At 37.7% G+C, this 23,428-nt stretch overlaps 2 protein-coding genes across 3 annotated transcripts in view; one reads left to right on the forward strand and one right to left on the reverse strand.

Annotated features, from left to right (window-relative positions):
- Positions 1–82, reverse strand: part of RNMT (RNA guanine-7 methyltransferase) — an 18,199-nt gene extending 18,117 nt beyond the window's left edge. The window contains exon 1 of the mRNA XM_085322501.1: positions 30–82. The gene's annotated coding sequence lies outside the window, so the exon portion shown is untranslated. The remainder of the gene's footprint in view (positions 1–29) is intronic.
- An 87-nt stretch (positions 83–169) lies between these two features.
- On the forward strand, positions 170–22,045 carry MIMS1 (mitochondrial inner membrane scaffold 1). 2 transcript variants are annotated; one of them, XM_085322509.1, is made up of 5 exons: positions 170–215; positions 14,639–14,754; positions 16,030–16,502; positions 18,704–18,815; positions 20,144–22,045. In XM_085322509.1, exons 3-5 carry the CDS (start codon positions 16,054–16,056, stop codon positions 20,441–20,443), a joined length of 861 nt encoding a protein of 286 aa, XP_085178635.1. In that variant the 5' UTR covers positions 170–215; positions 14,639–14,754; positions 16,030–16,053; the 3' UTR covers positions 20,444–22,045. The 2 variants fall into 2 exon arrangements, with proteins under 2 accessions (XP_085178635.1, XP_085178634.1); XM_085322508.1 differs by lacking the exon at positions 170–215 and adding an exon at positions 346–430.
- Positions 22,046–23,428: the final 1,383 nt, after the last annotated feature.

The following is a 23,428-nucleotide window of genomic DNA, read 5'->3' on the forward strand; positions in this document are numbered from 1 at the left end:
GCCGTGCGGGAGCGGCGCGCACCACTCACCGAGCACAGCACTCCGCCATCCTGTTTGCGGAAGTGACGTTGCCGCGACGCGACGGGAGATGTGGTCACGTCACATCCGGGGGGGACGCGGCTCGCTCTGAGGCGGGACCGGACTACGACCCCCAGGAGGCCGMGCGCGGGGAGGGCGGGGCGCGCGTGCGCAGCCGGGCCCCGCTGGGCCTCAAGGTGATGGTGGGGACGGGCGCTGCTGCACGTTGCCCTGACGCGCGCGCGAGGGGGGTGTGGGGGAGGTGAAGGGAGCGAGTGCGCGAGTGCGCGCGCGGCAGCAGCAGCAGCAGCAGCAGCAGCAGCAGCAGCAGCGGCGGCCGTTGGGTCAACCGCCGCCCGGTGTGTCTCCATGGCTCCGGGCCCGTGAGGAGGAGCAGTGCCTTGACCACAAGGTACCCGCTTGCTGTGGCCGAGGGGGAGGGGCCGCCGCCCGGCAGCGGGCGAAAAGCGGGTGCCGAGGGGGAGGCGGGCCCCTCCCGGAGCCCCTCTGCGCGGCCCTTGCCGGCGGGGGGAGGGCAGCGCCTCGCGGCGGGCTCTCCCCCACCCCTTGCCCCGGGCTGCGCAGGGGCAGCCGGCCCTCGGGGGCCGTGGCCTGGCGGCGGGGTGTGGAGGCGGCACGATCCGCAGCCGCCGGGCAGGCTCCCTCGCCGCGCACGGGGTCCCGACCCCGTTTTCGCCCTCGCCGTGGCGCGGCTTTGGGCCAGCTCTGACCTGCGGCCGCTGATGTCCAGGAGGGACGGCCCTCTCAGAGGGGCTGGCCCTGAATGCCTGGTCGGGGCTCCGCGTCTTCCTCCTCACTGCTTTTCCTTCCGAAAAGTCACGGGTCACTTTCTCTTGCGTGAAAAACGCTGGCCGCGAGTCTCTTGACGGTTGTACCGTTAAAGGATCGTAGTAGGCTTGCACTTCCTAGGATGTTTCTCTCCTGAGACAGCTATGTCTGCATATGTCTTCATTTTTTTTAGGCTCTACTGAAGGTATTTGTACAAAGAGTTTCTACAATAAATGTTTTGCATGTTTCTTGGTCGTTCACTTGTGGCATGTGGCTAGTACAAGCAAAGGGCTCCCTTCCCTAGTAGGGGAGTCTCAAAATCGAGAGATCTCCAAATTTTTGTTCTTCTTATCTGCACATTAGTTGATTTTTATTTCCTTGACCATCTTGAGCCTTCAGCTCTTTCTTCTCTTGTGTTTTGCTGGACAAGCTTTGGAGGCCTCAGAATCCATAGGAGGCAGTGGCCAGCTGAACTAGATGGAATCCTTTCAGGCAACTTGTACAGCTTTAGGGTGTGCATTAGGAATCTGCTGCTGGTAATTAGCCAGGGGAGTTATCCAGGCARTCATGTTATTAAAAGTCATAAGCTTTTATGTAAGACTGTTTGATCAGACAAGTCATCTCTTACTTTTAGATGGGATGTGGATTAATACAACTTAATAAACAAAAACATAAAACCTACATGTTCAGTGTCACTCATGTCAATTTCTGAAGTGCTTTCTACAAACTGGCTCCAAAGAGAAACATAAATGGAAAGCAGCACATTAAGTGTTGCAGAATCTTTTACTGAACCTAATGGTTAAGCAAACTCCGACTGAGAATGATGTGCAACTTACCTACACCCCAAGATGTTACTGCTATCATAAGTGTAAACTTTAAAATTTTTCCAAAATTACATGTTAGTTTGGGGAGATACAGGGAGATGGTTCCTAATTTAGGATATACWTTGCTGCTTGTGCCTTTGACTTGCAGCTGCTTCTGTGTGGGAAATGTGTGCACTGAGGCTATGTCCCCACTACCCATCTCCTCCAAAGTAGCTGACAGCAGGTGCTTGTCTCCTTTTCTATTCTGGGCTGTTTGAGGTAAAAGGGACATGACTGGCCTCTATGGCAGGATTGAGAAAGTGTACTCACTGCACTCTGAGAAGTATTTCCATTGAGGGGGAAAAGTAATCATTCAGTGATTTAGGCGGGTGGATATCAGCTAGCTTGCACTTGGCAAAAGCTGAGTAGGCAAATTCAGACTCTAATAGAGTATGTAAGGCATGTAAGAAGTTTAAAAACACTTGTCTAGCCGTGACTACCTACGAATCTACTTCACAGACCGTAGTAGCTGTCAGGAAAAGATTTGATGTGATTTTTGTTTCTAAAAGGATCCATTTAATTTTGCTGCTGTAGTTGGTTTCTTCTGCCGATAAGCTGACAGCAGCTTTGTTCATATGTATGGAAACAGGTCTGTTTTTGCAAGATGGAGTTCCTGATGCCCCTTAATCTCTGAAACTGGCCTCAGTTTGCATATGTCATGTTCATAGATGGAGCTCTGCTTTCAGTGTTGGTCTTCAGGATAAGAACTCAACTAGCAAAATGGCAGAAGCAAAAAGAGTGTAGATTTTTTTWAAAAAAAAAAGTCTGTGAAACTACTGATTGGATTTATAATATTCTTTGCAGTCAATTTTACATGCTGGGAGGAAGATCCAACATAGAGTTCTAATTAGTGTTGATACACTCTAAACCCAAATAGCTAAAGCTGAATGTATTTTGAAAAGTAGATGCTGATACAAATACCACGTCAATGAAATTCAGTATTGAGAATGGAATAAAATCACTGAGACCTAGATACAAAATATGATTTAATTAAATCAATCTTCCTGGACGGTGAGAATGCTTGAGAGTTTGTAAGGCAAAAAACACATGTATATGTGTGATTAGTCCAACATGCTATCTTAAGTCAAGAGTTTATTGCTTCAAACCATCAGCAACATTCTGGGTTTTAATGGCTGTTAGCAGGCCAGATTGATTTGTCTAGGTGTGTCAGTTCTCCCACCTTTTTTTCTGTCTTTCTTAGTAAGCAGGCAGTTCAGAACAGAAATCATCTCTCCTTTAAAGCACTGGGTTTATACAATAGGACTTTGGCCTAGTTGGTTTCTAGACTTTTCTGTAATGCAAACAGTAACAGTCTGTGTTCTCATGAACTTTGCATTTCCAGGAGATGTATTCCTCATTCTCTCTCTGAACAACTCCAGTCCTTTTTTCTACCCCATTGCTCAACTCTCTCCCAGTCAGCTTCAAACTAGCTACCATAATATGATTCAACAAAAAGGGAAACTTTTTTGTTATGTTTCCAGAGATGATGCTGCTCCCCCTAAACAAAGGGGTTAAAAGGTCTTGGCTGTTCTTGTGCACCGAAAAATAAAAGTGCAACTTAGGCTGTATATTTCAATCCAGTGGATCTGCTATTTGATCTTGTCCAAAACTGACCTTGACCACATGAACAGCTATTACGTAAACAAATAAAATTAAAGCTGCATAGCAGTGATTGTGGTTCTAGAGAGTTGTAACAGATAATCTTCCTTCTCTAAAAGTACTTGGGTAGTCTGCACTTACAGCATTGAGTAGGGGGGAGGGAAGAGAACAGTGGTTATACAGTTAAATCCTCGTAAACAAATTATGAGAGACAACAGTAGGGTTTTAGATGAGTTTTGTGGGTTTTGAGTAAACATAAATACCATTACAGCTATTCTGTTCCACTCTTCCATCAGTCATTTTTGGAAGAGACTTACAGAATGTGAAGGCAGTTTTATTTTTAACCGTTAAGGTAGTGCTTTGATTCAGGATTTGTCAGTCAGTTAACTCTCTGCTATTCCTAATGTTTTATGGATTTAGAAACTGGTTTTACTAATTGTAAAATTAGTTGACATCTCTTTCTTTTCACTATCCCAGGCCATAGGATAATTCTTTTTGAGGAAGGGATTTTTCTGTATCATTACAAGCCTTGGCTTTTGTTGATCACAACTCTTACAATGAGGTGTGCTTTCAAAGGATGCAGTGTCTCAGTCAAATGATTCTTTTCTCTGAGTACAGTAACATTTTAACTTGAACTTGTCGCTGTTTCTTTCATTTAAGATAGACCTACATCTTTCAAGAGGTTGGTAAACAGCGGCTGTATCCTGCCGTTCTTGCGTTCTTTTCTGTAATGCTGGTAGATCTTGCTGCTGTATATAAAACATTTTGAGATTTGTCTTTAACATTATCTATATTGCTTTGATCTGGTCTTAAAATCAAGAATACATAACACAGGACTTGGAAAATTAATTTGTTTGCTATTACTTTCCTTGAATGAATCATGTGAGCAAATTTATTTGGCTTTTGTTTCAAAAATATTTATGTCACAGAATCTGTATTTACAGAGAACTCATTAAAAACTTTTTGAATGAGGAAAATCATACTGCATAGTTTATTTTTATTCTGCAGTGCTGGTATGTATACAGCTCTGCATAGTTTATGGTGCCCCATGACTGTAAATAATAAGGCATTTGAAAGTATTGGACAGCAGAGGTAGGTATGACATTAGATGTATAGTAATTTTAATTTTGAGCCTAACTTCCTATGGTGGTCACCTGAGTTTCAAGGGAAAGTAAGGAAGAATGGGCAAGGAGATAATATTAAATAATTTTGACAGAGGGGTAGAAATCGCAGAATCTGTGGACATTATATGAAAGTTGTCAAGTAGAAAAAAGAGATCCTATTGCGATGCTTCTGAAAAATAGCTACAACTTAAATTCAGTCTTTAGCAAATGTGAGAGTATGTGTGAGAGAGATATTATGAAAGTCCTAACTGCAGTGAGGTTCCCTCCCTTTCATTTCATGGGTTTTTTGGACAACAGCAAATTTAACCTTGTGACAAAAATCTATAGGAAGTTAATTTTCCTTAGTTCTGTTGTCAAGAATTCTTTCCCTTTAAAAAAAAATGAAGGACAATATTTGGGATTATACATCCTTCTTGTTTCTTTTTTGCCTGTAAGTATTGCAGCAGAGCATACAAGGGCAAGAATAACTTATTTTCCATAGCTACTAGGAATGATTTTAAAAAGATATTTTAGATACAGCAAGTGCTGCCTGGAAGGTCTTTTTCTGACTATGTATTCTTTCCTAAGCAATAGTAGTAGCAATATGTAGGCCATGAATAGGGCTTATCAGTTTAAGCTGTGTCAGTCATAAGTTTGTGAATTCACAGAGCTTCATATCATGCACATATTGTGATTTTAATAACTATCCAGCACTTAGGGAGGTATCTCATGGTTCGCATTCTTCTGTAGGCTTCTCTACCATGTCAGAAGTCTGCTATAACTTTCTAAGATGTCTCATACAAACAGTAGCTCATTATGAAGTTAGATGATTTGGGTAGATGGCACTGAGGAGTTAATCCTGAGGACCATATTCATGACTTTGTATTATGTACTCTTTCCTTGACTCTGCAGTTAGAATGTTTTGAGGGCAAAAGGTAATTCCTGCTGACTTAGAATCGTTAGCAATTTTGATAAAACTACAGGCTGACAGAGACCACCTCCTCTGAAGCTTGTATGGAGTTCACAGACTGACTCTGTTTCTACATTTGAACAGGCAGGGTTTCTGAATGGTGTGGAATCACTGAGAGCATCCTGTGCCAAGCGTGTCTGTTTTCCCCTTGAAGCAAATCTTTAAGCATATTGGTAGAACCAAGTCGAGTCACTATGGCAGCTTTCTCACTGTTCATATCCGGTTCTCTAAAAAAAATCCATGCTACTAAGATGGTTAGAAAATCAAAATACCAAGTTACATTTTTCTCTGTGGTTAATGATGATGATGTAATTTTTCTTAGCATTGCAGCTTCACTTTTATCCTCCTAGTTCATAAAATCTTTTCGTAGACTTCTAGGTTGGAGAAATTAATTCCTAGTTTTAAGAATGGCACTACTATCTGCCTTTCTCACCTTGAAGGCAGTAAATGTTTTTGCCACTATAATCTGATTTCCTTAGGACTCCCAATAGTGGCTCAAAGATTCGATGATTTGTGCGAAGGGACAAGGCAGAATGCAGCAGAGAGCCTCACTGACTGGAAGATTCCTGCTGGTACTTAAGGATTGTCTGAGTTATTTTGAGCACCCCTTTGTAAGCAGAAAGGAAGCCATGCAGGGGGTGGGTGGTAGCCTCTTCTAGAACTTCTAGCTTGTTACTTAAGACTTAAGCAGGAGCCTTCCTGAGGTCCTATTATTACATTTTTTTTCAGAATTCCTTCTGGTCTAAAGTCACTGCTCTATGCATCAATGCTCTTTTAGACACTTGCAGAGCATGTAATTTTGTTCTTTACATGGGTGGGACATTAGCAATCATGTTCACAAGGCAAAACATGCTGTAGAAAGTACTAAGGTGGGCAAGATCTTTTATCCACTCAACAATCAAAAATACTGTTCCATATAAACAGGACCTTAGTAACAATAATGCTGTTTTTGTAAGAACAGTCACATTCACTTGTAGAAATGTGGGAAATAGCACTTAAAAAACAATTAGATGAAGAGTGTGTTTTGGAGCATGTGTGTGTTCTGTAAATGTTTTGATCAGCCTCTTCACACATAATTTTTCAAGATTTTCTGATTGATACTACACATATTTCCCCATATGGGCAAGTTTGAATTCACAACAGAGAATTCAGCACTGACTTTTGAATATTTAGTGGCTTTCTGCCAACTGTATTCTGCTGAAAGCTGAACATTTTTTGCTGAATAAATGACAGCTTTGCAGTGTTTGAAAATGTAAAATAAATGTAGTGAGGGAATAAAAGAATCTTGAATCTAATGCTTCCACTGTGAATTCTGTTCATATTGAAATTGATATTTTTTGTAGTTTGGAGCTGTTCTGTATATTGCTAGTTTGTAAGGCTTCAGGGTTTTTGGTAAGCACGTTTTCTGAAAGTCTTAGAAGCACTTTTAGTGAATTTGAAAGGTGGAAGACTTGTTAACTTGGAGGGAGTTGTTACTTTAAGTGATTTGGAACAATTTGAATGCAAGACACATGATGTAATAATTACATTACAATTAGTACTGTSCATTGCAGTTGAATTATTGAGGCAGGGACACAGAACTATGAGACAAGACAATGTGAAGGGAGCAAAATGGCATTTATCGTGGCCAGAAAGTAAATGGTTTTGGAAGCCACAGTGCGAGATGAGGTAGAAGGCTGCACAAAGTTGATATTACGGTCTAAATTTAAGTGTATTCCAAATTCTTTTGAAACTTACCTTTTGGCTTTACCTAATYAATACCTTCTAAAATTAGTCAAGAGAGAGTATTTGAATATCTATGCTGTTATTTTATGGTCCGGTCAAAGGCTGAAAGTGTTAGCACAAGTTGTTGTAGAGAAAGTTGCAATATCCTCAATGTGTCTGCATTTTTCATTACTCCTTGCAGGAGTAATACAAGAGCTGTTTAAATATTATAATCAAAATTTTGTATGTCAATGAAGTCTTGACTAACTGGAAATATTATGAATCCAAAAATGAGCTTGCATACTAGAATCCAAACTGAATTCAAAAATGAGTTTGCAGAGATTTTTGAGCAAGCTAGAGTTCAGTTTTGTCTGTAATCCTTTGACTGTTATTAGTGGCTTTGTTGGTGAAAAGAGATGTGTATGGAAGAGGCAGAGCTTGAGAAAAGAAATATCTGAACCCTGAACATAGATATAATTATGTTTCTAATGTTTTCCAATGTGTGTTGAAGTGCAGAGTCAGAACTCTTGAGATTTGGCAAAAGTTGAAAGGGGTGAGGAATCTGCCAATTGAAACTTGGATGAATTGTCATGGAGACAAGTAAAACTGAAATCATAATCAGGAGAAAAGGTCTTTTGGTGTGAAGGGGAGGTAACTGAATACAAAAATGGAGAAGAATAGTGAAGGTGTCCAGTGATCTTGAGAAGAAGAAATTTGAGAGAGGGGAGTTCATGAGAGATTCTCAAAAATGTTTCAGTGAAGTATAGAAAATTGATCTGTCTTTATTAGTCACCTTTTCTGATTTTTTTTTTTTCCTCCTAAGGAAATTTCAAGTCATATATAGGAAACTGCTGGCGTTAGGCTTGCTTCTGTAAATTACCTTTTGCTGCCCTTTAGGGTTATTTAGTAGAAACTTCCCACTACTTTGCTGCCCTTTCCCCCCTCTGCCATGTTAATGGCCCTCTAGTTGAAAACCCTCTGAGGTTTAAAAAAAAATTTTTTTTTTGAGGGGAATTATTTAATGATATGCTAGAAGATACAAGGAAGAAAGAAGATACTAGTGGTTGCTTGGGAAAACGTGCAACCAAAGAAGGAAGTAGAAAGGAGGAATGGGAGATTTTGTTTATTATTATAAAGTAGTAAATAGAAGCACAAAATAAGCAGACGAGTACAGTCCCTTCTTTGAACTAACAAAGTGTTTTTTAACCTTTTTTAGTACAGACATTTGCCCAGTTTTTGGAGGATTTGATTAACCTCTAAAAGCATAACTTTCCAGCTTGCTTCTTAACAGTCACTTATGTGTAGAGTGACAAATGGACAAACTCCCCAGTTGAATGGCACTTTGAAAGGTGGGTTGTTTTGTTTGTAGATCTATCCCCTTACCAGTGTTTTTCATATATTTGTTTCTTCCTACTGAGAAAAAAGATGATATGTACAAATTTTTGTAAYTGGAAATAGCATGTGTACTGTTGCCCTGTCACCATTCCTTCCCTGGTTGAACCCTGCTGGTGTAAAGCACCTATTAATTTTTAAACAAAGTAATTCCTTTCTAAGTTGTTAAAAGACTGATATGCTTAGAAAACTGGTTACTTGTGTTAAGATCAATTCTTGGATTTTCCAGGATGATTTTTTTCCCCCTGCCCTCAACATCTGCCTTTTATTTTTATGGAGCTGCAACCAATGTAGAAGATCATCCAGCAGATTTACAGTTGTTGGGAGGAATGCTTGTGGTGAAAAGAGCTGCTAATTAGACCTTTGTATTATTASTGTATGAGGTGTATTTATGTAAAAAATCAGTAGAGGGCAGAATGAAACTTCTGAATGAAAGAACCCAGCATAGATCTTCAATACTGCAAAGCCAGAATATGGAGTTAATGAGATAGAATAGCGTCAGTCATTAAAAATATATYTCTGGAGAGCGAAAAGCATTGTAAACAACTGTGATGTTTTCTTTTTGAAAAATTAGATAACATTCATACTTTTACATCATGCTCAATAGATGGAAGTTTGAAATGTAATGCCTTTCAATAAAGGAAAAGGAGGATACTGCTATCATATTTGATTGGAAGAAGGTTAGCTGTTAAGCCTTCTACTTAGTATTCCAGACTTAACATGTAGACATAGTATGTAGACATAGTATAAGATTATCCTGTTTTATTTACCTTCTGAATCTGAACATTCAGAATTTTTAAAACTCTACAAGAACTCTTCTTCTATTTAAAGCTGCCTTTTTGTTCTGCTTTATATTTCTAATATTAAAGTATAATAAGATCGTAGTAGTAAAGATTTTTGTGTATGTAGAGACCAGAGTTTATTCTACTTTTGTGATCTCAGTATATTTATTCTACCAGAAATGTATGACCAAGTCTTAATAAGAACAAGAGTAGCTTAGATAAAATAAGGCTAAAAAGGTGGTTGTCTCTTCTGCTCTTGAATCAGTACTGTACTGTAGTAATACAAGAAATTAAAAAGTAATAGCATAGCATTTACTAACTGAAGCGATTGTAGAGATAAGACATGATGGAAGTGGAATGGGGCTAATGTTCTAGGACAATTTGACTACAAGAGTTTATCCTTGCATGGAGTTTCTAGAATATGATTCTGACAAAGATTTTAATAAATTTACCGTATTTATTTTGCATTATGGTCTTTAGCCTAAAATGTAGGGTTATGGTTATTGGAACTGCCCTGGATGGTTAACAAAGTGGTCACAAAACTTCAAATTACAACCAGTTTCATGGTTTAAAATACATAACAGATTGTTCCAGGGACACTGGAAACGTAATTAGGGTCAAAATGTGAATTCTGCAAGCTCATTCAGACACTGTTGAGGTACTGATACAGATATTAAAAACTGCAAATACACTACCTTTTCACATCCATAGAAAGTGACAGTATGCCATGCTAAACCATTTCAGTTTCTAGGAGATTTATGGTTAGTTGTATTTAAAATGTGTACCTAACTTTTCTGCAGCCCACATATGTTTTCTGTTCAAATATGTCTGTCTTGTTTTGTTTTATTGTCTTAATGTTTAGCAAGGTTTTTTTAAGAATAWACTGTCAGTAAGTTCTTGAAAGGAACAAATTTAAGTACAAATTTGTACTTAAAAGACAAGTTTTAAGGTTTTTAAAAATTATACTTAGTAAAACATTGTAACATAGTCCAGTTTTTTAAGCTTTACTGAATAGCTTATATGAGATTTCTGCATTTTTTATATCATTTTCATGCAAAGGTAAGCTTAAATGGATTTCTGAAAACTTGGTTTGTGTCCTTTCAAAACTGTATTGTATATGCCACACCYAAGCCTCAAAGCTTGCTTGATTTTAAACTAAAAATGACAAGAATGTAAATTAATTTTCTGATTTCATAGAATGGTGCCTTGGGAGTGGAAAAGACTCATGGACTTTGAGTGGGAACTCTCCTGTGGTATAATTAATGTTTTCTTTTTAAATACTAACAGAACAAATGAAACTGTTTTAAAACCATCCATATTTACATAGTGTCCAGAGTGATTCTAATAGAACTAAGATGAGTAAATAAACCAGTATAGTTTGCATAGAATATATCCTCAATTCCCTTAAATGGTTGCTGACCTCTTTTTCAAAAGAGAACTTACATTGAAGTTTTTACCAACTTAAATCTATATACATTCTCTTTTATTTTTGTTGTTGTTCTCTTTCGTAGCTCAAAATTTGTTAATTGTAACAGGATAATTGTTTTTAAATTACCTTGTGAAAGCTTCATCTATTTCTGGCATGATTTCTCTTTCCTGCAGCAGATAGACTGTCCCAGGCTGCACTGTTTTCCACCTATATTGGCCTGCCTTGTTATCTGTGTGTTTTCCAATGATCTTGTGGGTTTTTTGGGTTTTTNTTTTTGGTTAGTTGGTTAGTTTTTTGCTTGAATTGTTAGCACATATTCAAAACCATCAGTTTTGTGATAATCATACAGACCCGTTCTGTGGCATGCAGACATTCTGTTGTCCTCAGGAGGAAAAGCAAGTCTAATCTCTACTTCCTGGTAGTCACTGGAATGTAAAAATCTAGCAGAGCAAGAGATTGGATACTTCTGGAGTTCATCAGTTTTATGCCAAAGCTGATCTAAATTAAAACAGAAATACGAAAGTTTCATAAACAAAACTTCTGGCACTGTAGCCAGAAGTTGAATTCTGCTTTTGTTCAAGAACCCACTAGAGCACTTCCTTTATGTCAGAGGGCTTGTTAATAACTTGTCCTGAGACAGACGTGCCTTCAGAAATTAAATGGATATTCAAGAATCCCAACAAGGAGCATGCCCTGAACAGCAAAGATCTCTTCAGCTCAATTTACAGACAGCTGGAGATACTACCAAATAGTCAACCAGAATATGACAGCACTGAAGACGAAACCTTAGCCCAGAAGTGTTACGTATTGTTTCATATTTTGTCCTAGTACATCTATTGAGTTACTGACCACATGAGCAGAGAACAGCTATATCTGTTCTTAGACCTCTCCGTGTTGGTATTTTTTTTTCTTGTGTCATGAAGACAGACCTAGTACAGAAATTGAAGACACTTGAAATGGATTTTCCCCTCAAAAGAAATATTCCTGTGTCACAAACCACCAGCTTTTCCACCACACTGTTTTRAGTTTCTAGTTTCCTTCCATTAGCTGCGTCTGCACCATCGTGCAAGAGCAGAATAATTTTGAAATACACTAAAACATTTATTTTGAGAAATAACTTTTTTAAAGTGACTCTGTTCACTTGCAGATAACATTCAGGTTACTGTCCCGACTTTCTTAGATTTTGAGATGTTTTTAACAACTAGAAGTTGCATAGATAATCATAAAACTTGTATAGCTCCAGTAATTTGCTGGAGAAAGTATTCTATTTAGAAAATAATTTTATGTAACAAATCCATAGACTGACACAGTTTCTCATGCTGCATGTGGAAAGCACATGACACTAGGAACTCCTTTCACTAATCCCAACTTAAAGGACAGATTGCTGCTTTATTCTTATGTTTTGGAAGGGTGAAACAACTACAGTTTCATGTTTGTTGTGAGCTACAGCCACATTAGTGTACTACATTTGTGCACAGTACACATTTGTGTAGTTTGTTCTGTTTAAGATTTTCTTGCAGTGTTGAGCCAATTAATTTTAAAAAATTACAATTGACCATCTGCACCCATCTCCTCTTAACAATGTTCATTTCTAATAAATCAATTTACAAAGTATGTGCTACATTAATTTGTTACTTTAATCTGTTATTTTATTCATTTGCTGTCATCTCTGCCATCTATTTAATCTCTGTTGTCATCATTATAGACATAACACTTTCTTCCTCTAGGTGCATAGTGATATTCAATAGTAGCATCCTCTCCAACTTGCTGACATTTCAAAAATATCTCCTTTGTTCATTACGATTTGCAAAGTAAAGCAAGTACCTATAAAATGTATAAGGATCTTCTGGAAATTTACAGCCTTGCTATGAAAAACTTGGTTTTGTTCATTCTTCCAAATGCCAGCAGTATCATTTTTGACTCATTTTAACCTTTTTATATATCAAGTATCTAGAAAAAACCTTTTTTAAGCAGAGAAACAAAAGGTAAGCTGATTCTCATAATAACTAGAATCATACTACCATCTATGCCTCTAGGGTTCAGGATCTTTTCAGGATTTACCTGTGACAGTTAGAAGCTTCCCTTTGACCAGCCAGGCCTTGCATCATGGAAGAAATGCTTTAGTTAATGAGTTTTGAGTCTATCTAGTGAGAAAGGAACAAAAAAATGGCATGGTAAGTCTTAGCAGTGAACCTGCTAATGCCCCTACTTCAAAGCCATCAGTGACATTTTGACTATTGTTAAGTTTCATGATATAGTGCACAGTGGTCTTTGCTCACAGAATTCCTTTACCAGTATATTAGCTACTGACTAGTGAGTGTTGAACAGATAGTGATGTCCACCTCTTATTAAGGAGAATTGGCTTAAAATGTAATTTGGCGCTCTGGAAGCCATTTCATATTGTAATGTTCTGCGGTGGTAGCAATTAACCTTATGCTTGATACAATATTACCTTTGTGCCATCAAATAGATGCTTGACAGCAAAACCTAGAAGTGGTGCTCTGAGATATGTAATTAGTGGGAAAACTTAGATATAGCAGTTCAGTTTCTTCTTGCCTCTTGCCATCAATTTCTGTACACAGGATGATAGTGACAATTCTTACCTCCTTCTAAGACTGTGTGAATCGGAGTGGTCAGCATCATTTCTTCCATGCTCTATGTTGACAGTTTACAAAGCTTGTTTGGAACGGGTATTTTTGGATAGGATACTATCCACTGAAAGCTAGGTGAATTGTGAGATGCAGTGGAAGTCTGACTCAGGAGTTCCTRAATTCCCACTGATAGTTATCCTTGCTGAGGTTGCTGGCTGGATATTGTGAATGCCGATTTGGGACAAATGCTGAGAATGCGCTGCGCTGCTAGATGGGAGGGGAAAATTACCCTCTGTGGACAGTGTTATTCCCCAGGAATGTACTATAAGTGGTAATGGTTCCTTTTTGCTAGTTTATTGTTATTTCCATAAATCAGTAAGGTGGTTGGTGCAAGACAGTGCAATGGGCAGAAACTGAACCATAGGAATTTTTGCCTGAACGTGAGGGGGAATTTCTTCCCTGTGAGAGTGACAGAGCACTGGACCAGGTTGCCCTGACAGCTTGTGGAGTCTCCTTCTCTGGAGATATTCAAGGCCTGCCTGGATGCAACCCTGTCTAACATGCTCTAGGTGACCCTGCTTGAACAGGGGGGGTTGGACTAGATAATCTCCAGAGGTCCCTTCCAACCTTACTGATTCTGTGATTCTATGATTCTATGAYCTTAACGCTTTTACTTGAATATTAGCATTTTCATAATTTTTTTTGTTTTGAAAAGCAATTGCATTTAAATCTAGGAACACRACAAAAACCTCTGCTTCTCATAAAATCAGAAGTACAACAGGCAGTTTTTACTTCTAGTGAATTCTTACAGGTACCTTGACACAGACTGACTTGCTGAGAGGCAGTACCTCTAATTGATTTACTGCTGTATAAGCAGCAGTACTCCTTGGCTTCCCCTGAGTTTATAATTCATTAGGAGTCAGTAACAGCTTCCTTACGTGAGACAAGAGTTCGCATTTCCTCCACATGAGGCAATACCTCCTCTGTTGGTGTGAATTCAACAAAGGTGGGTGCCTGTATTTCACATACAGAATAGAAGAGATTTCCAGGGAGTTCAGAACCATTCCTCCAGTCTTTTCTCCACATCAAGCTTTTCAATTACAGCATAATGATTGTAGCAAATATATCTGGAAAACTAATAGATGGAAATGATCCAACAAGAATGCTTTTGGATTATACAGCTTTTATCACTTGGAAAGAGGCAGTAGTTCACAATTAAGGAACTTAGAGCAACCCAGAAAAACTCTGCCGTTAGCCTACTAGAGTCCAAAGCAGAAATTACTCTGATACCCTTTTCAGGAAGCAAGGTTTCAGGCCATCCAAAAGTCTTCTCAGTACTAGTTTACTGTTCTGTCTGCTTCTGTTTCTCTAAATGTGCCTTTTTTCCTACTTTGACAGAGTCTTCAATATGTTCAAGAAATATTTTTGAAAGGTGGGGAATTAGCAGAAGAAGAAAAAGTTTTCAAAGATCAAAAACTTGTACTTTTTTTTGTATATCTGTAAAGGAATAAGAGGCAAGTATGAGTCTTTTTATTTTTTGAAAATTGTTTATATGTGAAGTATTTATCTTTCTCAACAGTCTAGATGAATTCAGTATCAAAACACCCACTTGACATTTAGCCAAGGCTATTGGTGAAGGGGAAGACAAACATGCAGATGACAGTGGAGTTTGAATTAAACTTGAATGATTTCTAGTTTAGATTAAGAATTGTTACGGTAATAAAAGATCTAAAAACATCAAAAAGATTTGAAAGTTTTAAGGTAACTAACTTAGCTAGCACTTGTTAGACAAAGCAGCCAGTGCTGCTTTTCTTAGAAGGAAGAAAATGTAGTAGTTCTGTAACTTGTAATTGTATAAATTAAAGGAGAAAGAGTTAGTATTGCATTCATTAGTTCGTAGTTTGCCAGTCTATGGAGAACAACTTCTCGATGTCTATACATGCCAATGAAAATTCCTCCCTCTGTTTTGTGGGGAATATGGTTCTTTTGAGCTTCCATAAATAACTGTTAGGTATTCAAAATCAGAAGGATAACAGGGCTGTCTACAGTTTTAAAATACTCTTTTCATTGTAATATTTCTGAGATTATAGTGTAAATTTGTTCTCGTTAATACTTGATATGCAACAGCACCGTCCTCGTTCTTTACAGATATATACTATCAGGCTGTTGTTAGGTTGTTACTGTTAAGACTATTATTTTAGTGTGTGATTTTTTTTCAATTCAGAATATTAAAAAGGACAATAAATCTAAGAATGTATTGACATCAAAATTTAGTTTTAATTGTGTTACAGGTACTATTTTCTCTTCAAGAACATCCCATAATTCGAACAATTTAGTGAGGAAGTACTACATTTATTTAGGCTGGAGGTATCACTCGAACTCTCAGTTGCTACTAAAAGTGAAGCTTCAAGGGTAACTTTTCAACAGCTGTACCAGATTAAGTAGATGAAAGCAATAATTACCACTGAACATCTAAACATAGTTTTAGAGGAGCAGAATGAGCATTTTATTTGTGAAGGGCAGTGTGTGTTAAATGAAGGGGCCATTTTAAKACTGAAGAAGTGAGATCTGAAATGATTTGCTTAAACCTAGAAAATAAGAAACTGCAAACTTCTATAAAGCAAGATAAGGAAAACCTTTTTTAGAAGTTAGAAGAATTAGCACTACTTGTCCTGGAACAGAAAGCAATTTAAAATTTGAGGATATTTTCAAGTAGTATTGGAGCAATTACAAATAAGATTATTGAAATGGAATTTGTTCACTCTGTCCCTCTTATTTCCTTTCTATAGGAACCTCAGCCACATTTCATCAAAATGCAAAGGAGSATATTACAAACCACATCTCAGCTGGCAAATGGGACATGTTTGTTTTTTTCTCCCACTAATATCTTTCAGTGCTTAAAAGAACAATCAGTCTCATCTAATGTTGGATGCAAAGTGATTTTGGCACTGGGCCCTCCTAAACGATGTCATCATGCAGGTGCAGCGCTGTTTGCTTCAAAGAAAAGTGCATTTTCATCCCAGCCAGCAAACGCTCCTGACAAAGTACCAGAAGAGAGAAATGCTTTGACTTCAGCCAATGTTATGCCCAAGCAGAGCCCTGTAGAATCAGATTCTTCAGACCCTGATCCATTACAAGACAAATCAATTAGTCTTTTCCAGAGATTCAAGAAAACTTTTAAACAGTATGGAAAAGTCATGATTCCAGTGCATCTTTTGACTTCCACTGTATGGTTTGGATCCTTTTACTATGCAGCCATGAAGTAAGTTGATATTTTGTTGCAATGCCCAATACTGCTGTTAAATTGAGGTGACTTTCACAGGTGAAAAGAAAGAATTTCTGCAATATAAATTATTATTACATGTCAGAAACCACCTCTATTTGTAAAAGGGAAAGGAGGCTACATTTTTAACTAAAGCCCAAGATTGATATTCAAAATATTATAGGATTCATGACAGTGTCAAATAACTACTGTTAACATGTGATTATTTCTGTATACCAAATACTATGTTAACATTTGAAGGAATGCAAATCTCCTCAAAATAGACATGGATTTAAAGAATATGGAACTGATTAGTAACCTATCACAAGGTAAAGGTAGTGGTTTGCACTTGTGATTTTGAATTGCTGGATGAGGTGTGTAGACAAAGATCCAGGTGTTCTTCTTCATTTTTGGACTTGAAAGGTATAATCACCACTTCCTGCCCTCTAACCTCAGCCTGTCCCTATCACTGGTCTTTCAAGTCTTTCACTTCATTCTGAGCTTTTCACTAGCCATGTAGGGGCTTTCTTCCTTTTCTATTTCTGTTTCCTCTCTTGCTATGCCACTGGAGAAGTTACTACTATAGGCCACGCTTTTGAATTGAAAACTAAGTATTTGGGAAAATAAATGTGTATGTATGTGTGTATATACAGAGGGAACTATAAAATGTATATATATATTCATTAATATATATAATTCATAGTTCTAATTTTAGTTTCTTTCAGCTACAGTGTGTGCCAGATGCTGTTTTGGAAAATGGCATTTATTAGAATAAACTACATCAGCTATGAGCTGTTAGTACAGATGAAAGAAGTTTTATCTATCTGCAAATGGTTTGCAAAATCTAAGTAAATGTTCATCTCTGGATTGCTCTTGTTGTATATTTAATAATAGAAAGCATGCAACAATGGCAGTTTGCGGAGGTAAGGATGTGTCTTTGACATCAGAATGCCTTACCACACAAGTGTTTGTTTTAGTTACTCTAACCAGCTGGCATAATTGCCCTTTCTAGGAGCTATAGATCCAAATGTCATTCTAAATTTAGCTCATATCAGAGGAATAAAGGTCCCGAGCTATTAAAATATTTTGCTTTAGGTGAATCCAAGTTTATGTTTGCATCCAGACTTTTCAGATTGAGTATAGTTTATTCTTGAAATACTTTTGTTAGCTGCTAAAATATATATTTGACAAATGAAAGCAACTGAAATATTTAATTAGAAACTAATTATAACAAAGCTCCAATTTGTTGCGCTAGAGGAGCAGCACCTCTTGAAGTGAAAAATAACTTTCAGAATAACTGCTCATGATACAAGATTAAACCATGCTTGTTTATTTAATACCACTGAATAATGCTGTCTTTCAATTTTATTAGATTTTATTTTATTTTATGCTCTGAGGATAGATATCTAGCTTGTAAATTCTAGTAGTTATTAATAACTCATGCCCATTGTTGTTTCTGATAATAGTGATCACATGCACAGAGGACTAAATGCTTAAAATATTTGATAGAAATATTGGATAATAATACAGAATCCATAAAGTGAAGAAATACTATTTTTTTTTCAGGGTTCCTATTGGTTTCCCTGATTTTCAAATAGAAAGAAACTGTGATAGGAGACCCTTGGCCTATATTGCCCCCTTATATTGACCAAGTAGAACAGATGTGTAAAAGAGCCCTGAAGTCCTGTGAATATAGGAGTCCCTTCCTTTCCCTTGCCAGATTCCATTTTTCTGATGTATTTAAAGGGGTATGAAAGACTCCAGGTTCTAGACTTCTAGGCATGCTGCGTATTAGTCCAAAATTTAAAAAGAAAAGTTTTTTTTTTTTTTTCTTAAAGGCAAAACAGATCTGTTCACATCATGTGTAATCTGCATAACTGGAACTAAAGTAGCTGTCTTCCCACTGCTGTATCTACTTACCTCCAAACACAGGAACCTAGGACTCAAATCATGCTAGTAGTTGCTCAGCCCAACAGTGATAATGTAAATGGCTCGTCTCTAGGGGCAATGCTGAAAAAAGGATTGATTTGCTTATATGACCAAGAATATAAAGCTTGTAAGTATATTGTTTAGAGGGAAAAGACATTTTGCTATCAAATTAGAAAGTTTATATGACTGAATATAAGAATGTAAATGGTACTGTAATTCACTGTTCAAGTTTCAAATACCTCTCTATTCATTTTCATTTTTTTCTTTGATAGAGGAGTGAATGTTGTTCCATTCCTAGAATTGATTGGCTTACCAGACAGCATAGTAAATATCCTGAAAAATTCCCAAAGTGGAAATGCACTAACTGCATATGCATTGTATAAAGTAAGTATAATAATAGCTTGTAAATAAGCTCTAAATCTTGCCTGATGAACTAAACAGGGTTTATTTGTTTAGATCAGAAAGAATTAATGCTGTTTTCTCCTTTTCATAGTTATAAACTTATATTTCAGCATTCATTCTTGTAGTAAAAATAGTCATATGCAAGTTGATATGGCCTCTGTGTAGCTTTAAGGAGCCCATCTGTATTTTTAAAATAACTGTTTCATTTGCTGCCAAATGGTTGTCTGCTCTCAGATATTCAATTACAATTAAGTTTTTCCTCTATATCCCTTACATATTAACAGGGGTAAAGAGGTAAATTTTAAATACTTTGCGATTTTCAGATAAAAGTACAAGTATTTTTTTTTTTTACTTAAGGATTCTTTACTTTGTCTTTCTGCCTTAGTTTTCAATTGTTGTTGAGGACTTTCAYTGTCCACTTGGTTCAATTATTTGCAGTCAGGTTTGGGTATCATTTTGGCTTTACATGTGCATGGTCCATGCATGGGAAACTTTGAACGTGTCAGATGTTATTCAACAAAATGGACTCCTGTCTTCACTTGCAATTTACGTCTTATCTGATTGGTTTCTGAAATATGATGTTCTTATCTGTTACGTATAGGAGTTATTTTCCCAAACAAAATGTGAAAGCACTGATTTTTGCTAATTATTCCCATGCCTAAATGAAACCAATATATACATTTGGTTAAATGCAAAGATTTTATTATAGCTGGGAGATCTGGCAGTACTGAAAGAAACTTTCAAGATGGAGAAGTAGTAGAGTAGGCTGCAAAGGAAAGATTTGGCAGGCTTTATCTTTGAAGTTCTGAAAGAATTGGTTAGTCTAATCTATCTGGAATAACAAACTTGGTTCACTAGGTTCAGATTAGCTGACCTGTCAAGGTCTCTTTTAGCTTTAGTTTTCTATACGCAGTTCCTATTTTCAGACCCAAAGTTAAATGCCTATACTCYTGTGAAGTTTGGAGTTTAAAGCATATTCTGTTGTCAGTATTTCCTGTTTGCTTAGATAGTTTAACATTTGCAGGCTGCCTGTTCTGAATTGCATTCTCAGACACCTAATTCTCTTTCCATAAGGGTTTTTTTAAAAGAAAGCGTAATGCCTGCTTCTTTTTTTCAGATGGATACTTTAAATAAAAGGTATGTGTTTCTGGAGAATGTACTGTAAATTAGCTTATTTTCTTATAAATGGAATTCTTAGTATGTGACACTGATACTGGCCAAAATAAGTTTTTAATATTAAAAATACCTTTTGCTAGATAATATTTTCCTGGGTTTTTTTTGCATATAATGTGTTCTTTGGTTTCTTTAAGATTGCAACTCCTGCCAGATATACTGTAACTTTAGGAGGAACATCCCTCACTGTCAAATATCTACGTAAGAATGGCTACATGTCCACACCACCACCAGTAAAGGAGTATCTGCAAGACAGAATGGAGGAAACAAAGGATAAAATCACAGAGAAGATGGAGGAAACAAAGGGTAAAATCACAGAGAAGATGGAGGAAACAAAGGATAAAATCACAGAGAAGATGGAGGAGACAAAGGATAAAATCACAGAGAAGATACAGGAAACCAAAGATAAAGTTTCATTTAAAAAAATAAAGGACTAGGAAAGATGCTTAATTATTGGATATATCAAACTTAGCACTTTAAGCCTTTGAGGCAGGAGATACGAAGTGCACTTCTGAGCTTTCATCTTTTTGTCTGGAGACTACAATTGCTCTGTGGATTAAAAATTTCTGCACATTCACCAAGGCTAAGGTTCCCTAGGGGAGGGTAATTGCAGCAAAATTTTCATTTATAAAAGCAAAAATGAATCTCAGATTAGAAGTTCATTTGTCCAGTGGTTAATAGTGTCAACACTTCTTCCCCATTTTCCTCCTCAAAAATGAAGATGTTTCTTCTACAAGCCACCTTTCTACTCTTGCCCCATCTTAATGCACAATTATTATTCTGTCAGAATGAATCTTCCATTACAAAAGAATGAAGATTTCTCTACTGGGGAAGATGATGTATTTTGTTTTTTCAGAGTATGTGTAGCCAGGCCTCTTCAGCCATTGTCATCTCTCAACTCAGAGACAGACCGTTATCACAGATACTGCACATGAAGGAATCAATGGATTAGCTACTCAGCCTGTATAAATTGTTACTACTACATTGACTTCAGCTGAGCTTTGACAGTTTACAGGTTGAGGATATGAACCTTTCCTGGGAAGTGTCTTAACTTTTCAGAAATCTCTCAACTGAAAGGGATAGGAAGATGAGTTAATCACAATAGCCATATTGCCAGCTATACTTTTTTTCCTAAAGTTGATTTACAATAGAAAGTTATTAAATAAAATGAATCAATTTTATATTCAACTAGATTTTTTTATTATGTTAAAGTTTACAAAACTTCTATTTTATGGTCGTCCTACACCCACAAAAATACTCAAAAGGAGAGGTTTACTTGCTTAAGTGGTATACTAATGGGGCTTTTTTAAAACAAAGTTAGAGCTAAACCCAAAAGTTCCCTCTCCTACCCAAGGATCTCTCAGACTTCAGAACAATTTACCTATACCTTTACCTATACCTGTACCATGCTATAAGCGTAGTTTCTGTGAGACAGTGATCAGCCTACYAGACTTTTTCCTGTAGATGTTCTTAGGACAAGCAAATACTATTATTTGGAGCTGAAGGTTGAAATGCTATGGCAGAGACATAAATGGCTAAAGCTGAAACTGCTCTGTTTGACTGGGCAGCCAAACGTCTTTCCTGTTTTTTTTCAAATTTAGGCTCAATTAAAGGGTTTTTTTTTTTCTATTTCTATTATAGATCTCACTTTCTAATAAATCGGTGCATGCTTATCTTTTTTAACAAGGATTTTTTGCAGGGTGATACAGGGGAGCAACAGGGTTGGACCCTAGGACTTGTAACTGACCAAGATAAAAGAATATAGCTGATCAAATACCAGCTTTGCCCCACTCCTGTGCTTTCTGTCAAGTCATTGAGAGCCTGTTCATGCTTAGATGGGTTGAAATTTGTTAATTGTGCAAGATTGATTACATACTTTTATGCCACTGTCCACATGTCAATAGTAACTGCAATCCAATGCCTACCTCACAGGGATGTTGTGAGGAGTAATCACTGTATGTTCAGTGCCCTGAAGATGTAAAGTGCCATGTTTCTGTTGAATATTATTTAAAAAAAATCTCTCTAATTGTGAAGTCTTATGCTGTTGAGATGAGTGCTACAGTCAAATTGGAGTTAATCATTAGATGTTTTTTCCTCCTTCTATTTTAGTGTCTTAAAAAATTTGAAGTAATGCTTAGACACTAAAACTGCTAATTTGCAGTCATGTATTGCTKCAGAGGTAACTTATCTTACCACCTGAACTGTTGGACTTCCATGCATAAAAGCCTCTTACATAAATCTAGTCCTGCTTTTAGCCTATGAGTTGATGTGTGAGTGAGACTTTACTGGACTAGTAATCTGTTATCTTTACAGGCAGGAAAATAGAGTAACCCACCTTGTCTTCTACTTGTTTTCCCTTTCTGGCTACCAGGGATGATGAACCAGACCTTGTCCAGTTTTCTAAGATTGATTCCTGGGCTCATTAATCTTAATACAACGTCAAGGTGTTGCAATGGGGAAGATTCCCTCCACCATGTGGCAACTAACAGCTTGCAAAGAGTATGGCAGGTGTATCAACTTTGAGATTCCTGTCTGTTTTGCTTTTTGTTCTTCTAGCRCTGTGGCATATTTGGCTCAAGTCATTGTAATGTTTGAGGAAATTAGGAAGCATCTAGGATATATAAAAAATGATAATTTTGGGGGCTCCATTTCCCAGTCCAAGTCACAGTATAGTGGATGAGAAGGAAGGTGAACTACAGTGTAGATGCAGGAGCAAGCACAGGGGTCAGGAAACACTTAAAAGAGGTACTTTAATGCTAGCTTCTAGGTATCCCTCTAAATCTAAGCCTCGATTAGCCAGAATTCAGTGCCAATGTGGCACTATACTCTAACAATGCTTCTGGCTTAAAACAGTCAAAATAAGGCCTTTGGAAAGCTAGTCTTTAAGCTTAGACTACAGCCAGTGAGATTGGAATGAATATGAGTGGAACCTATTTGGCAGATCTTAATAAACCAAACTACCAATGTAACGTACTAGGAAGCAGTATCACAGAATGGTTGAGATTGGAAGGAGCCTCTGGAGATCATCTAGTCAACTCCTCTGCTCAAGAAGGGTCACCTACAGCACATTAGACAGGGTTGCATCCAGGCAGGCTTTGAATATCTCCAGAGAAGGAGACTCCACCACCTCTCTGGGCAACCTGGTCCAGGGCTCCGTCACTCTCACAGGGAAGAAATTCTCCCTCACAGTCAGGCGGAACTTCCTGTGCTTCAATTTCTGTCATTGCCTCTTGTCCTGTTACACAGGACAACTGAAAAGAGTTTGTCCCCGTCCCCTTGACACCCTCCCTTCAGATACACATTGATAAGATCCCCCCCCCCCTCAGTCTTCTCTTCTCCAGGCTAAACGGGCCCAGCTCTAGCAGCTGTTCCTCATAAGAGAGAGATGCTGCAGTCCTCTAATCATCCTCATAGCCCTGCGC

Source organism: Rhea americana, unplaced genomic scaffold (genome assembly GCF_003343005.1).
Source record: "Rhea americana isolate MKP2758 unplaced genomic scaffold, rheAme1 scaffold_78, whole genome shotgun sequence".
NCBI classification, from domain to species: Eukaryota; Metazoa; Chordata; class Aves; order Rheiformes; family Rheidae; genus Rhea; species Rhea americana.